Raw genomic sequence first — 17,620 nt, 5'->3', positions numbered from 1 at the left:
CGCCCCAAATAGCAAAACTCCTTTACTACTTTAAGTGTCTCATTTCCTAATCTAATTCCCTCAGCATCACCTGATTTAATTTGACTACATTCCATTATCCTCGTTTTGCTTTAGTTGATGTTCGTCTTATATCTTCCTTTCAAGACACTGTCCATTCCATTCAACTGCTCTTCGAAGTCCTTTGCTGTCTCTGCCAGAATTACAATATCATTAGCAAACCTCATTGTTTTTATTTCTCCACCCTGGACTTTAATTCTAACTCCAAACTTTTCTTTGTTTCCATTTCTGTTTGCTCAATATGCAGATTGAATAACATGGAGGATAGGCTAGAACCCTTGCCCTTTCCCTTCTCAACCACTGCTTCCCTTTCATGCCCCTCGACTCTGATAACTGCCATCTGGTTCCTGTATACATTGTACATAGATTTTTGCTCCCTTTATTTTACCCCTGCCATACTTAGAATTGGAAAGAGACTACTCCAGTCAAACATAGTCAAAAGCTTTCACCAATCTAAAAATGTTATAAATGTAGGTTTTCCTTTCCCTAGCCTGTATTCTATGAGAAGTCGTAGGGTCAGTATTGCCTCGCATGTTTCTACATATCTCCAGAATCCAAACATATCTTCCTCGAGGTCAGCTTCTACCAGTTTTTCCATTGTTTTGTAAAGGATTTGTGTTAGTAATTTGCAACCGTGACTTACTAAACTCATAATTCGATAATTTTCACACCTGTCACCACCTGCTTTCTTTGAAATTGGAACTATTATATCCTTCTTAAAGTCTGGGGTAGTTCTCCTCTGTCATAGATCTTGCTCACCAGATGGAAGAGTTTTGTCATGGCTGGCTCTCCCAAGGCTATCAGTAGTTCTAATGGAATGTTATCTACTCCCGGGGCCTTTGTTTCAGCCTAAGTCTTTCAGTGCTTTATCAAATGCTTCACACAGTATTATATCTCCCTTCACATCTTCATATAGATCCTCTTGCATTTCCATAATATTGCCCTCAAGTACATCTCCCTTGTATAGACACTCTAGATACTCCTCTCCACCTTTCTGCTTTTCCTTCTTTGTTTAGGACTGGTTTTCCATCTGAGCTGTTGATATTCATATAGATTTTTCTCCAACCAATTTTACTTTAACATACCATAATGCTAAAAAGTAAGCAATTGCTTATTGGTTTCATAAGTTCATAACTAACTAATATGATGGGCATGTCCTAAAACATAGTGAAGTGCTGATTATATCATGTTTTAATATGAAGATTTATTACGGTAAGCTGTCAAATGTGAGATTTAAATGCTCTTTTAGCTCAAGGTGAAGAAGTCAAAAGATTTTTCTTTATGTTAGGTGAGGTACAGAAAGATCAGCCGAGGTGCTAGGAGAGTGTACCGTGAGGTGTAGAACAAGTAATCTATATTTCACTTGTATAGTGCTGCCAACGAGACGAATAAAACCAGCAGCTCAGTGGCACATGTAATTGCAGTTCAAAGATATTTTGTGTACTAGGATTCAATATGATGGCTGCAATGAACTAGGAACTCCCACATCACTTATTTTCAAAAATAATTCTCTTTACATTTCACAACAAATGTAATAGAGGAAAGGACATTTGTTCTGTATTCCTTGGATACAACTGTGCTGCTTAACTGCAAATGTAGGCAAGAGCTGATTAATGCACATTTTTTTAATGCAAATCTTAAAATGGATGTCCATTCATGAGTAGAGAGCTGAGAGAAAAAGAAAAGCATAAATATTTACATGAGAAGATTAATTAAAACTGTATATTAGACCTAAATTAATGAGCACAAACCTGTAGGTTCTTTATCTGTATACTGGTATTTCACATCTACTCCCTCTGCTCGGGCCTTTGTTTCCATAATCGTGCTGAATTTGTCTTTGCCAACACAACCCATGAAAACGGTAACATTAGGTTCGCAAAGAATCCACTAGAAGTGAAAAGAAAAGAAAGAATTAGGTCAGATGTTAACTGCTAGTAATACTTCTATAATAATTTTTCCTAGGGTGCTTTTAAGATGGGGAAAAGTGATGCAACATATGTAAAAGTAATGCCAAAATAAAAGAAAAAGAAAGGCCAAATCTAATGCTTATCAAATGACAAGCTACAGACACTTTAACAAAACTTGACACAATCAACTGCCAATTTCCCTCTCTTCCTGCCCTATAGCATTTCCTGGGGGTACTCTTACTTTATCCTTTAACAATCATGTTTCCTCCAATTCTTCCATCCATTCTAGTGTAGACAGGAACATCAAATTCTGAACGCAAGCATTTCTCACAGCTTGTTTTTGCATGTCTGTTCCTGCACATGAAATAATTCTTTCCACCTTGACTCGAAGAATATTAAAGTAAGTACAGATAACATACTTCAGGCCAAATGGAAACACTCCTCTTCTTAAAATGATAATGAAAAACTGAAAAAGAATTGTAATCAAACGAATGTTGCAGTCACTTCCCAGTACACATGTTCTCTATATCATTTATTGTCAACAACAGAAATCAGTTTCCGATGATCTGTGTTTACACTACTGCAATAACAAAACATAAAATCTGTTTTCATGTGGAGTCCTTATTCTTTTCTATGGTTCACAGTGGGGCTCTGCATTCTGGTGCTCCTGTTTTCAACAAATTTATCAACATCTACATCAATACTCTGCGAACCACTGAAGTGCACAGCAAAATAAAGTATCTTCCCATTCCACATTTTCCAAGAATGATTGATTAAATGTCTCTGTGCACACAGTACTTTGTCAACTCTTATCTTTGCAATACCTTTGCAACTGACTATTAAAGGGATGTAATTATTCCTAGATTCATCACTTCATACTGGTATGTGTATGGTTTCTGTTCTTTCGGACATGTCCAAAAGCACAGACACCATACACATATAATTACGGAGATCACAAGCCAAGGATCATTTCTATACGAATGCTCACATATGCTTAAACTCTTGCAGGAATATGCCTTGCCATGAGCATTGAGATTAATGGGCAGGGAGCACTACTTTCATAGTTTGTGGAGAAAGTTTAGAATGTAGGTCTGCTTGGGGTGGGGGTGGGGGGGTGGGGGGGGGGGGGTGAGGTGTGCTTGGGATAAGCCCATGCAGCTGAGCTAATTCCTGTGACCTCAGTGGCTTAGGGGTTAGAGTGCCTGCATAGTAAGCAGGAGATCCCAGGTCCAAATTCCAGTCGGGCACACATTTTCAACTCTCACTGTTGATTTCCATCAATGTCCCGTACACAGCTGATGTTTGTAATTCATTGCAATTTCACACTTCACACTGGTCCTTCAAACTAAATACACAGGTTTTTGCAGGTTCAGGTTTTTTGGCAACTTCTGTGATGCTCTGCCATAGGTAAAACAAACCTGTGACTATTCATGTTGCCTTTCTTTGCATATGATCAGTATCTCCCGACAAACCTACAGTATTTTGTGTGGGTTGCACATATTTCAACACAGTTCTAGGATGATCTGCGTGAGAGTTTGTACCCTACCCATGAACCTGCTTCACCTATGACTGAATCAATGTGATCATTCCAGTTCATATGCCCACACATTGTTACACTTAGATATTTGTTTAAGTTGAGTTATTCCAATTGTGACTCATTGCTACTGCTGTGATAGGATAACAGTTTTATGCGTTTTGAGAAGTGCTCAATTTTAGATTTCTGAAAATTTTACATTTACCTCTTAAAAGTACTGACTGTATATTTCTGCAGATTCTTTCAGGCACTACTTTATAACACAGGGCACATCATTTGTAAAAAGTCTTAGGTCATTCTTATATTATGTGAATAGCAAGGATCCCAAAACATTTCTCTGGGGCACACCTGCAGCTACTTCAAAATCTGTTGAAGACTCCATATAAAATAGCATGCTGTGTCCTCCCCACAAAAAATGATAAATCCAGTCACAAATTTTGTTTGTTACCCAATATGATTGTACTTTTTTTAATACCTGCTGGTGTGGTACTGGGTACTTGGCCAATGGCTTTCACAATGACGCGAGAAAAAGTAAAGAGTTGGATTCAAATGACTGGCTATTCAAGAATCCTTGCCTTTTGATAGAGTGAAAGTCATTTTTTTAAATTTTTAATGTTGCCTTTTTATGTGCAGATGATGTTCTAAGAATCTACATCAGGCGGATTTCATTTTTGTTGGACAGTAGTTTTGTGGATCACTTCCGATGTTCTTCTAAAGGGTGTGATGTGTGCTTTCTTTTAGGCACTTCACGAAGTCTGAATGATTTGCAGTATATTATGGCTAAAAGAGGGGTTAACTCTGATGCAAATTCCCTGTAGAATCTGATAAGTATTCCATCAAGCCCTGGGATCTTGTTCAACTTTAGCAATCTCAACTCTTTCATGGCACCAATATTAATATCTGTATACATGGTTGCCACAAGTTTTGCCAAGTGAAATTCCTTGATTTCCAGACAAGTTATAGCATTTTTCCCTGACACATTTTGAAATTGATTGGTTGATTGAGGGGGTTTATGGGACCAAACAGCGTAGTCATCAGCCCTGTGATTCCAAAGTTACTCACAGAAGAAAGAGGGTCTGCTAAAAGTGGATGGATCCAGTAAGGGGAGTCAAACTATAAAACAAGGAAGTTAAAACACAGAGTAAAAGGCATAAAAGGTGAGACCAAATCTAAAAACTGGAAAAAAGAATTTTCCACCAGGGAGTGGTTATTGGGTCCCAGACCGAGAAAACATGAAGAGAGGCCCCAACCACAACCACCCTGCCCCTACTCCAGGAGTAAAGCAAAACCTTGTATCTGGAAATAACCATTTTCACGGAGGAAATTGAGGACCAGTTCAACCATCTGTGAACTGCCTGCTATTATTAAAATTTAGGAAGACTACACTCAGCATGAAAGGCCAAAAGAAGGGGTCTTTCCACCAATGTGGGATATCATCAGTCTGGGTCCACAAAAATACTAAGGGGGTGGTTCGTTATGCACGAGGAAACAATGGCTGAGCCTGGTATGACCAATGCATAGATGGCATAAAGCAGTGGACTCCTTCCGAGATGAGCAGAAGAAAGAGCACCAAAGAGCAGTAGTCTCCTTGATCGTGCAGATTTTATTACTGAGAGCACTAGCGCACCAGATCTCATTCAAATTTTGGGCAAAGAGAGATTTCACGTAGATCTGCATATCTGCAACCACGTCAGCTTTTTATCAAAAATAAGGCCCAAGAAACAGGACTGTGTTGCAACACTGAGGAGCTGGATACCTAAATAAAGTTCTGAATCGGGGTGTACTGTGAGTCAACAACAAAATGCATAACCCGTGTTTTGGAAGGAGAAAATTGGATGCCATGGGAGGCAGCCCACACAGAGGTACATCGGATGGTGCCTTGGAGCCGGAACTCTTAATGCTGGGGTAACCTGAGGGCCAACAGAGGTTACAAGCCCATTGATGGCTATGAGGAAGAGTGTGACACTTAATACATAACCCTGTGGGATACTGTACTTCTGAATCTGCGGGGTGTTGAGTGAAGTGCCAACTCTAACCCGGAAGAGCCAGTGGGATAAAAACTTGTGAATAAAAGTCGGAAGGGGGCTGTGAAAGCCCCAGTCATGGAGTGTAACTAAAATGGGATGGTGCCAAGCCACGTCGTATGCCTTGTATAGGTCAAAGAAGACCACGACAAGGTGCCGACCGTTAGTAAAAGCCTGTCAGACTGCAGTTTCCAATCTAAGTAAATGGTCAGTTGCAGATCGTCCTTCCCAGAACCCACACTAATACTGGGATAAAAGGCTCTGAAATTCGAGTACCCAACATAATTGGAAGCTAACAGTCTCCTCAAGCATTTTACAAATTACATTCATCAGGCTAATTGGGTGGTGGCTGCCAAGAGGCGTTGGCTTAAGGATGGGGATAACTAACTATACTGTCTCGCCATTGTGAAGGGAAGGCACTCCTGAGCCAAATGCAGTTGAAGACCCTGAGTAGATAGTGCCCATGTGTAATGTGCAAGTGTTTCATCATCTGGTTCTGGACGGAATCTGGGCCTGGGGCTGTGTCATGTGAAGAGGAAGGAGCCTGCAAGAATTACCATTCAGTTGACTGTCACTGGCGGCCCAGAAGATTACAGAGCTTAGACCAAACCTGCTATGAAGAGCAATACATCCCCAGGGAGGAAACATAGCATTCCTTTTTACTCTGCTTAATTAGGTAGTGAGCCTTAGCACGGAGGCTAGTCTTGAATGATGTTATTTAAATCGCTGCAGCGACTGCTACATCCTTGGTCCACCCCAGTACCAGTCGACGAAGAGGGTGACCTGTGGATAGGGAGACACCAGTGCCAGCAGCATAAATAATAGTGGCAGAGATGCCATGCATGACCGCATGAATGCAGATCAAGAGAGAGGTGTAGACATATATAAATGTCAACTGGCCCTGTGGAATGCCTAATGTGAGGGTATGTCTGCCTCGTGAAAACAGGGAAATGACAGAATCATCGGAAAGTGGCCACTGTCACAAAGATGACAATGGGGTGCTCAAGTAGGCAAGCCACAAGAGCAGGGGAGGAGACTGTGAGATCGATAGCAGTAAAGGTTCCATGAGCGGCACTGATTTGTGTAGGGGAACAGTCATTGAGGAGACACAAATCAATGTAGTAAGTTGGTCAAGTAGAAGACCCTTATCCGATGAAGTGGCACTCCCCCACAGAGGTTGGTGTGCACTGAAGTACCCTAGGAGAAGATACAGGGCTGGAGTTGCTGTATTAAGGTAAAAGTTCAAAATAAGGAATGGCCAACCTGTAGGGAGATAGACATTGCAAACGGTGATTGCCAGAGTCTTCTGCACTCTAACCATTACTGCTTCCAGGTTGGTATGGAGGGGAATCCAAACACTAATGACATTGGTGCAAACCAAAGTGCAGACCCCTCCAGACACTATCCCGAGACTGGCACGGTTCCAACAGAACACCCAATAACATGAAATGTTGGAGAGTAGTCATTACAAAAGTGCATTTCATGAAGACCAAGACAGAATGAAGAGTAAGAGAAAACAAGGTATTGTATTTCTGGGAGGTGATGATAATGTCTGTTGCAATTCCAGATTACACATACAGAAGCCAAGGGGAGGTCATGTCACTTGGTCACTGGTTGTCACCACAGATGGGGTGACATCCATAAAAACTGGATCTTGATTCGGGATGAGGTGGAGGGGGTGAAGCCACCCCAGGAAGCCAGGGAAGCCTCGTCCTTTGACTTGTGATGATGTTTTTTCTCCCTTGGAGGGAGGGAGGAGGCATTATCAATAATGGAATAGGTGGCAGTGTTGTTGGGATCAGACAGAGAGCAAGTGACTTTGAGGCCCTCAGAGCATGGGTCTCTCATCTGGATTAAGGGTGCGAGCTTCCTGTCCTGAGAATGCCAGGGAGGTGTGTTCTGAGATGGAGCCCCATCCTCAGCAGGAGCCAGATAAGAGGATATCTTCTCTGGCTGAGAACGAGGAGGAGGAGGAGGAGGACTTCCTGGAGGGGAAGGGATGGGAGCCATTGAGGGTGGGGAAAGGGAAGAGGGCAGGATGGGGGTAAGTGCGAGGGGTGAGGAGGGGCAGATGTAATTGAAGCAAAGGTAGAAGGGAGATTCACAGGCTGAAGTCTGTCAAACTACTTCTGTGCCCCAAAGTAGCTGAGACACTCAAGGATCTTTATTTTTTTGAATTCTTTTTTCCTTCATGTACACTGGACACTCTGGTGTGTGGGGAGAACAGAGACCAGAGTAGAGTGCACAGTTAAGTGGTGGGGTGCAAGGGCTCCCCACATGAAGAGGGCAGCCACAGTCACCACAAATGGAAGTGGCATTGCATCGCGAGGACATGTGGCCGAACTTGAGGTAATGGAAGTAACACATCGGAGGTTGAATGTAGGTTTCAGGTCGCATCTGTACACCTTTACCATGACCTTCTCGGACAAGGTACCCCCTCAAATGCCACGACGAAAGCACCACTGTCTACACAATGGTCCTTAGATACTTTTCGGAGATGCCAGACAAAATGAACGCCATGTCATTCCAGATTAGTTGAAAGTTCATCATCAACCTGGAGGAGAAGGTCCCTTTGGAAAATTACATCCTGTGTCATATTTAGTAGTTTGTGAGAAACAACAGTCACGGGGATGTCTCATAATGGTCGCAGGCAGAGAGGGAGGCTGACTGTCAGAAGTTGGCTTTATAAGGCGAGAGCCAGATCTCATCTTGGTTAATGACTCAATTTCACCGAACATATCCTCAATATGATACACAAAGAAAAGGAGTTTGGTGGCAGCAGAAGTCTCCCAGTCAGTCCTGATACAGACAGTGAACCAAGGAAATGGTTTTGCCCCAATCCGAAGGCCTTGCCCTCTTCCCAGGTGTAGCCAAGGAGGGTAAGGCCAGGAAGGCAGAAACAGGAACTGAGACAGAACTGTGTTGAGGAAGAGACATGGCTGCAGTAGAATGGACAGAGAGTAACACATTTCATGTGTCAAATGTCTGCCCTGGTACCACCCATTCCAAACAGGGGCTCACCTTGTGGGTGCCACCCAGCCACAGCAATGGCCACTTGGCAGAACGGTTGGTGCTGGAAGTTTCGATGCCCCAAAAAGATGGACAACTACTTCTAGGTTTGCACAAGGTGTTCTCAGTGCAGGTACCAGCAATGTGATCCCTGTGTTGTCAGGGGGCTCAGCCAGATGGGTAGATAACAGCCCCACCACATGGACTGGCTACCGAGCTGGTGACCTAGCAAGGAAGCCAAAGGGCTTTTGGCTGGGAGGGAGGGGAAGGAGAAAAAGGGAGAGGGAGAGTGAGGGGGAGGGTGAGGTGTAGAGGAGGAGGCGGAAGGGAGTGGATGAAGGGGAGGGGGAGGGGATGAAGGAGAGGGGAGAAGCAGGGAATGAATGGGAGGGGGAGGATGAGGGGAAGGGGGAGAGGAACCCACACCTAAGACGCTAGGGAGAGAGTTCTTCCCCCTCTGGCTCACATCAGAGATTTCAAATTTGGAGATGGAGATCAAAGCCCTGAGGGGGAGCAAAGCCAGGAAGGAAGAGGAAAAGCAACCAATCAAAACCATGAGACAGAGCAAAGCCATGAGGATAGACAGGCCAACATGAAGAAGAACACTAAGAGAAGGAAAGAAAGGAGCAAAGGGAAAGGAAGAAGGGCAGTGAAGGAGAAGTTAGGGGAACGTACCCACAAAAAAACCTGTGGGCCCCCTGGGGGGACAAATTTTGAGATCTCAAGGGTAGGTAAAGACGAAAAAAAAAAAAAAGGTTCTGTATTTCTAAATGGGCGAGAAAAAAAATCTTAAGTACTTGCAAATTAGTGGGAAATGATGGGCTTCAGACTGGCAGGCCTGATCCAATGGAGTTATCCACAGAAATTTCCTGCAGTTTTGGCCCGTCATGGATGTCCACTGGTGCGGCCTGATATTTACACGTCACAGACACCATGTTGACAAAATAAGACCGTGGTGATCAATCCATTCAACAGGTAACTTGCATGAATACTGTGACAATGAGGATAGACAGAAATTCACCATAAAGACGATCACTGAGCTGCAAGAGAGGCAGATAGTAAAGACAATCACACTCACAACTAAATTTTTTGTCATAACCTTTTTCAGAAAACGAGAGCACACACACAGTCACACATTCACTCCGACAACTCATGCACACATGATCGCTGTCTCCAGCCGCTGCATCAACAATCTCCGAGAATCAGGTGCACACAAACCACTCCTCATTCCTCCCTGTCTCTCGTCGGCAGTGCTAGGCTAGCAGCTAGAAGTGGTGGTAGCAAGTTGAGGGGAGTGGTAGAAAGGGAAGAAGCAGTAAGAATGAGGGTGAAGGAAAGTGGATCACGCACTCAGCTGCACCCAGCCAGTGACAATGGATGACATCGAAGTACACAAACTAATTCATCTACTGAGACACAAACGGGATTTTTCCACTGTTGCTTTTTTAAATTTCCCTGATTCCCTGACACATTTGAAATTCCCTGATATTCCTTGATTATACGGTACTTGTCCAACTATTCTTCTAAAACTTCAGTCACAGTCTTTGTTTTAGTTGTCCTTTGATTATGGTAGTCATTGTTGATATTGCTGACACCAATTACAAAACCGACACCTTCAAAGCTGACTGATTATTAGTTCTCAGGGAAAATATTGATACTGTTTCACACACTACCTTGTTAAACCTATCCTTTACAAAATTGTAATAGTCTCATTTGATTGGCACATGATCAACGTCTTCTCCAATGATGATGATGATATCATTGGGAAACTAAGTTATGCTGCACTGAAATTTTCTTTAAGGTTTTTGGTTTTGAATGTGTGCATGTTTGGATTTTATGGGTGCCAAACAGTGGGGTCATCACCGTCCTTACACTTATCAAAAGAAACAAATGTGGAGATAAACTACAATCGTTGTACACTCGTGCACTCGAAATGACCATAAAGTCACTATCTCCCATGCACTAAAACCAATTATGAAAGAAAGTAGCTGTACATGAAATTAAAAAACGAAAAACAAAACACAGAAGCAACAAGACAAAGGACAGAGAAATGTGACTGGCTGACCACTTACAAAAAATCTGACATTGAAAACATCTCCCTAAAATCTTGTTAAAAATGTTGAACAGTTCACAAAACTTTAAAACTTTAACCACATTCACCAGAACATTGCTTAAAATAAAGGGCATATCTGTCAGCAAACCCGCCACAGTTCACTGGCCGGCAAATAAAATGCAGTCCAATAAAATGTGAAGCACAAAGATCTGCACGCCACAAGTACCATACATTGGAGAGTCCTCTTGCCAGAGTAAGAATCCATGTGTCATGGGGCTGTGGCCTATGCAAAGATGAGTAAGAAGGGTCTCGTCCTGTCGACTTGGCTGGAGGGAAGTACGCCACTGTGGAGTTGTGGGCTTTACTACACGGAGTTTGTTGTCAGTCACTTCCAGCCACTCGTCTTCTTATCGACACATGGCCTCGTACCTCAACAGCAAGGTGGCAGATGGCACACTGAAATACTTGAGGATCACTATACACTTCCTTGGCTGCTCGATCTGCCCTTTTGTTCCCCCACAATTCCCATGTGCACAGCAGAAAGACACCTCTGTCCCCAGTCGATGTAGTTGGAGGAGGGCTTTCTGGATGACTTTATCTGCTGGGAACAATTGTTGGGAGAGAGAGAGAGAGAGAGAGAGAGAGAGAGAGAGAGAGAGAGAGAGAGAGTAAAAGGGTGCTCAGAGAATCTGAACAAACAAGAAATTTAGCACTTAAACGTCTCATCTACTCCAGTGCCCGCTAGATCACATATAAATCTGCGTCATAAATAGTAAATTCCTGAGGCAATTGGACCCTGAGGACATGCTCCAGGAAAACAATAGAAGAACCAATGGAGTCCACCAGCTTCGATCCATCTGTAAAGACAGTTACATAGTTGTGGTGCACATATAATATGTTTGTAAATATTGAATTAAAAACAGAAGCAGGAGTGCAGTCACTCCTGTACTGCACTAAAGCTAAAATGATGCTGGGCCTCTGCAGTAACCAGAGTAGCAGATGGTTAAAACCCTGGATTTGGTGTTATACTTGCTTCACACCGAGTGACTCCAGCACATGCTGCATGCAGATACCGAACGGCAGTGTAGCTCATGGACAGTTGAAGAAAAGTGTTTGGTGTGCGGGTGAAGTCAGAGGTGCGAGGATCTCACAAGCCTGAAACACCATGAGGAGCTGCCACCAGAAGATAAGTGGCAGTTCCCTGGCCTCAGCACAGAGGCTGGGTATGGGACTGGTCCTTTAAGCACCAGTGGCCAGCCAAATCCTCTCAAGATGGACAGCTTCAATGACCTTCAAATATGAAGATCTCGCTGATTCATACACTGTGCACCCACAGTTCAGCTATGAACGCACAAAAGCCCTATAAAACTGGAGCACATGTGCCCTATCTGCTTCCCAAGACCTGTGGCTAAGGCACTTTAAGGTATTCAGTGCCTTGAGGCTTCTGGCTTTCAGGTCTTTCAGGCGTGGCAACCACATCAATTTCGAGTAAAACAAAAATGAGGCCCTGAAAGAGCATGCGCTCACACACATTTGCATGCGAGCACACAGACACACTTATTCACAGAAAACTGAAACCCTGTCTTTGCAGCCCACTCCTAACCGCTGCACTGTGTTGCAACTGACGACTTGCTGTTGTAACACTGGAGGAGAATCAGAAAATTGCAAAATCGTCCAAAAATAAGGAGCACAGTACAGGACTCCTTACCATAGATGTGATACCATTTATGGCTATGGCAAAGAGGGTAACACTTAAAACACTACCCTGAGTGACACTATTATCCGGCTCAAAATGATCCGACAGCGAGGCACCAACTCGGGTCAAAAAAAACCATTGAGACAGGAAGGACTGCATAAAGGTGGACATGAAAGCTGCACTGATTCACTTGTGCAAGAATACAGTGTCTTCAAGTAGTATCATACGCCTTACAGATGTCAAAGAATATATCGATACAGTGACGGTTGCATAAGAAAGACTGCTGAGTAGTTTTTTGGGTTCATTTGGTGCTGAATATGTGTGTTAATAGAAGGGCCAATGCAAGTTTATGCGCAACCTTGATACTACAGCTACATAAATAATCCACAAGCCACCGTACAGTGCATTGTGGAGGGACTATTATAACTGATATTAGCAATTTTCTTTTCTATTCTATTGAGCACAGGCAAAATGTCTGCATGCACCCTAATCTCTATTACCATTTTTCATGGTCCTCAGACAAGATAAGCACTGGTGGCAGCATAATATTACATCATAATGGTTGCAGCATAATGGCTGTAATCTTCAAATATAGATTCTCTAAATTTACCCAACACAGATTTGCAAAAACTATCTTCCTTCCAAGGATTCCCAAGTAAGTTCTCTGAACATTTCATATGGATTGTACCAACCTGTTACAATCCAAGAACTGTACCTCTGAAATCATTTGATTTCTGTTGTTATGATCACTTGATAAGAAATCCACACACCAGAACAATACTCTAGAATTGGTTGTGTTAGCGCCTCGTATGCATTTCGTTTACAAATGCTCGCACTTTCACAGAATTCTCCAAAAGAATCTTAAGCCTTCCATTTATAATTCCTAATATTGATTTTACATTATCATTCAATTTAATATCATAATGAGGCAGTAGAAGAAGAGACACTTTTGATGCCAATTACAAAGGGGTTTCTGGTATAGCTTAGTGTGGTTGGCAATCCTCTGCCAAAGACGGTTGAAGGTGCAGGGAGGAGGAGGCAGTTCATAAACAGAAGAACTGTTTTATTGCTGTATTTTTACAATCAATGGACTTTGAAGCTCCTAGCATAAATGGAAAGTGAGGTGAATACACTATCACGGTGCCTCTAAGTATGTTGGCCTCCACCCAGACCTTTCTGGTGGAAGAGGTGTGCACCCCCACTATGGCCACTGCAACGTTGAGCGAGACTCTTGTTACCTGGCTGTAGGATGGATGGTCCAATATCATTGCTCTGCTGCAGATATGTCAGGCTGCACCTCGTTGCAAGTGTTACAGGGTGATGAAGGCCTTGGCTGACACTTCGACAGAGGTGGGAATGGATGGATCCTATGCACAGTAGTCTTGAGGAGGTGGCAAAATGCTGAGCTGCCCGAGCACCTGAAGATCGCCATGTCATTGGTAAGGCAGAGGCCAGCACAGATTGGACTTCACTATGCTGCCCAGCTGCTTGATGATAACGGATCTGGGAGGGCTTTAAAAGTAGCTGCTTCCAGCTTACTTTGCTTAAGTGCACACATTTGTGTATAATAGGAATTTTCTGCAACAGAGGCAGTGAACTTAGTGACTGTTGTAACACTAAAGTCCGTCAAATCAGACTGGTTCATCAAAGGATGGCCCAGGACACTGAAATATGGAACACTATCTTACAAACAGAGTGCCGAGCCAGCAGGCTGTCGAACTGCAGCAATCAATGCCCAGTTGCTGGTGCTCTTTCCTTGGCTCCAAGCACCACTACAGTTCATCCTCTCTCAGTATTACTCCTAAATGCAATGTGATGTGCTCAAGATGTTCGCCACTACTCTAGTAATCAGATACTATATCGAAGTGACTCTTCAATTTCTCCCAGTGTACTTCATGTCAAATAGTTCATGGGGAACTGCCACATGTCAGTGTCCAATGGACGCAATATTCTGGCAAACAAACGACCTTTTTAAGCATGTCTTATGTTGAAATACTTTCTTTTCAATGGTATCGAATATGAGCAGGTAGAAGGAGTAGCCACGGGAAGCCCATTTCATGAATTCTTGCCAACATGTACACAGAATATTTCAAGGAGGATGCACTGCAATCAGCCCAATGGGAACCTACCAGGTTCTTCAGGTATGTATGTCACACTTTCGTCATATGGACACATGGAAGAGATAAGCTAAATGACTTCCTTATGAACCTCAATTCAATACACTAAAACATCAGTTTTACCATGGAACCCAAAGCAGACAGAGTGCTCCCCTTTTTGAATGTCCTGGCTAGAAGAACAGTTGACAACACTTTGGGCTACAGCTTGTACCAAAAGTAGCAGCACACCAACCTATACTTACAAGAGGAAGATTGCCACCAGCTGCCTCAGAAGAATGTGTTCAAAACTTAGGTACATAGGCTTCACACCCTCTCTGACAACAAAGTATCAACCTAGGACTTTGACATCTGTGTGTGGTTTTCCAGAAGAATGACAAATTTGGAGAGCTCTATGTCCTACATCCTCCGCACAATTGACATAAATAGAAGAGGATTCTCAGGATGACACGACCATTGTATTTATCCCTTTCTGTGGTGCACTATATGGGAAGACAGGACGAGTTCTCTGGAAACTCAAAGACAGTCTTCCGTCCAGTGGCCAAAACATGGGCACTGCTTGGTAGTGCAAAAGACAATCTTGGTCTATGGAAATCCGGGGTCTATCAGATACACTGGCAAAGTGGTAAGACTTACATAGGTCAGATGGTGCGTACTGTTGAGGATTGTTGCTGAGAACTCCAACTGCACACCAGATTTCAGCAGCCCAACATATCAGCAGTTGCAGAACATTGCCTCATGGAGTCCCAAGAAATTGATTCTGACCACACCACATCAAATTTCTGGGACTGTATTATTAAGGAATCTATTGACATTTGTGTAAGGGAACCACTGATAAATCATGAGTGTGGATACATCCTTAGTAAGGAACGAGTTCCCAATATTAAAAAGATAAAGTGGAAAAATGAGATATCAGACACTGAACTGACTTGGGGGCAGGTGGAGGAACAGCAGAGGTACCGCCATTACATGATCCTAGGATGAAACATTGTGTTGGCAGGACGAGTGCGGTAGGAATGCTTGGTGCAAATGGCGAATGTAGCACCAGATCAGAGGGAGAGGGGGAGGGGGAGGAGATAGAAGCACAGCGCTGGCCCCTACGAGTCAGTTCATCTGCGCACCTGATGATAGCAACGTGGTGTTTGCCAAAATATTGTGTCTGCTGGACACTGAGTTAAAGAGCTCACCTGTGAACTATTCTGACAGATACTATATCATTCCTTCTCTTTGTTATAAGCATCTTACACTTACCCACATCTCAGAAGAACTGCCATTGATTGCATTAAGTGGAAACTTTGTCCAAGTCTTTCTGGAATTCCTTATGATGGTGCTATTTTCCACTTGCAGTGACCAACCTGATAGTGCTGCTGATCATATCTGACATTACTTTTATTTCTGTAGAACATACGCCATTCAGTACAACAGAGTGGGTTTCATTACTCACACATCTCTTCAGCAAATCACACACTTGCAAAGAGACTATGTGTGGTTGCATCTTGGTTAGTAGTCAATAATGTGGCACAGTGTCAAAGCCTTACAGAAATCTAGGAAGATGGATTCTACCTGAGTCTTGTTCACAGAATTACACATTCAACTCCAATTTCTTAATGTCTACTGCAATAAATACACTACCTCAGTTTTCATAGGCCCATACATTCTACAAGGGTGGTTTGTTAAATCTGGTAAATTTCTACAAGAGAATGGAACATTTTTGCTGCAACTTCATAGCTGGAAAGCTCCATTATTCCAAAGGTCATGTAAAGAATTCCACAATGCACAGCATGCAGCTCATTGTTTACAGTCATCTGAATTGGTCAGTAGGTCAACGACAATTGAGAATGGAGAAAACTGAGTTTCATGCTTTTATTAGACCTTCTCCTTTGAAGAGAAGGACTGTCACACAAACCAAAACAATCTGTATGCAGACTCTGCAGCGTCACTGAAGACTATTTCCTTTCGAATTAATGAATTTAAACATGGTGGGAGAAGCAATGAAATGAAGTGCACTCTGGCCGTCCACTTGAGATACACAAAGGGGAAAAAAAAACATGATATGATAATGCAAGACCACTAAATAAAAATTCATGAGATTGCTGAGACTGTTGGCATCTCTACTGAGCAAGAGCATATCTTGGGCAGCGAATCGACTATGAAGATGCTGAGTCCGATGTGTTTGTCGCACAGCTCACAGTTTACCAAAAGTGCACCTGCCACATTTCAACACAATGTTTGGCGATGTTTAATCACAATCCTCAAGACTTTTTGCACCAATCTGTGACTGTTTATGAACCATGCATCCATCATCACACACCAGAGCCAAAGCACCATAAAACAATGGAAGAAGGCTGGTGAGTGTACTAAAGAAGGCTAAGACTATTTTGTCAGCTGCTAAGGTGACGGCCATTGTTTTTTTTTTTGGGATTCCCAAGGAATAATCCTCATAGATTACTCTAAGGCAGAACCATAACTAGATGCTATTACGCTTCACTGCTGGATCATCTGAAACCTGCGTGGATGAAAAACAACCAAACTTGGCACACACTAACGTGCTCTTCCACCGGGAAGATGCACAATCTCACACATAAGTAATAACAATGATGAAAATGTATGAATTGGGCTTTGAATTGGGTCCTCATCCACCCTATTCAGCAGACATAGCCCTATGTGACTTCTTCATGTTCCCTAGCTTACACCTTTGTAATGCTGGGAAGAAATTTTCATCAAATGAGGAAGTGACAGTGACAGTACTGAGCAGTTTGCAGAGTTTGATAGAACCTATTTTTCTGATGGGACGAAAAAGCTGGAGGGTTGCTGGACCAAGTGTACATCCCTTAAAGGAGACTTTGCCAAGAAGTAAGGAGAGTTGTTTACGAAACAAGCATTTTTTTTATTTTTAGGAGTATTTCAAATACTGTTACTTTGTTGTGAATGCTTTGGCTGTTGTTCATAAGGATTTTAATCATCTATGGGAGCATTTCTTTGGTCTTAGACTAATACTTTGGGGTTAATACAGTGATTGTTACTTGGACTGTATGGATAGTTGCCTCATCCAAATTACTCTTGTACATGCATCTCACACACAATTAGCTATATGGATATCAGCCTTTGGCGTGCAGCTTACCCAGTCGTCATTTAGGGAAACCCTACAGTTCTCAACCTTATGGCTCAAGCCTAGAAAGTCTCCACCTATAATCTGTTCAAAATTACTTTAGAATTAGCAACTGGG

At 42.8% G+C, this 17,620-nt stretch overlaps 1 protein-coding gene across 3 annotated transcripts in view; it reads right to left on the bottom strand.

Annotated features, from left to right (window-relative positions):
• Nucleotides 1–17,620, bottom strand: part of LOC126336438 (uncharacterized) — a 96,850-nt gene that overhangs the window by 63,130 nt on the left and 16,100 nt on the right. For all 3 annotated transcript variants that reach the window (XM_050000133.1, XM_050000132.1, XM_050000135.1), the window contains one exon: nt 1,809–1,944. In XM_050000133.1, the coding sequence (XP_049856090.1) occupies nt 1,809–1,944 (136 nt within the window). The remainder of the gene's footprint in view (nt 1–1,808; nt 1,945–17,620) is intronic.

Source organism: Schistocerca gregaria, chromosome 2 (assembly GCF_023897955.1).
Source record: "Schistocerca gregaria isolate iqSchGreg1 chromosome 2, iqSchGreg1.2, whole genome shotgun sequence".
NCBI classification, from domain to species: domain Eukaryota; kingdom Metazoa; phylum Arthropoda; class Insecta; order Orthoptera; family Acrididae; genus Schistocerca; species Schistocerca gregaria.
The sequence above is the reverse complement of the archived record's forward strand: the minus strand, read 5'-3'. Positions and strand labels throughout refer to the sequence as shown.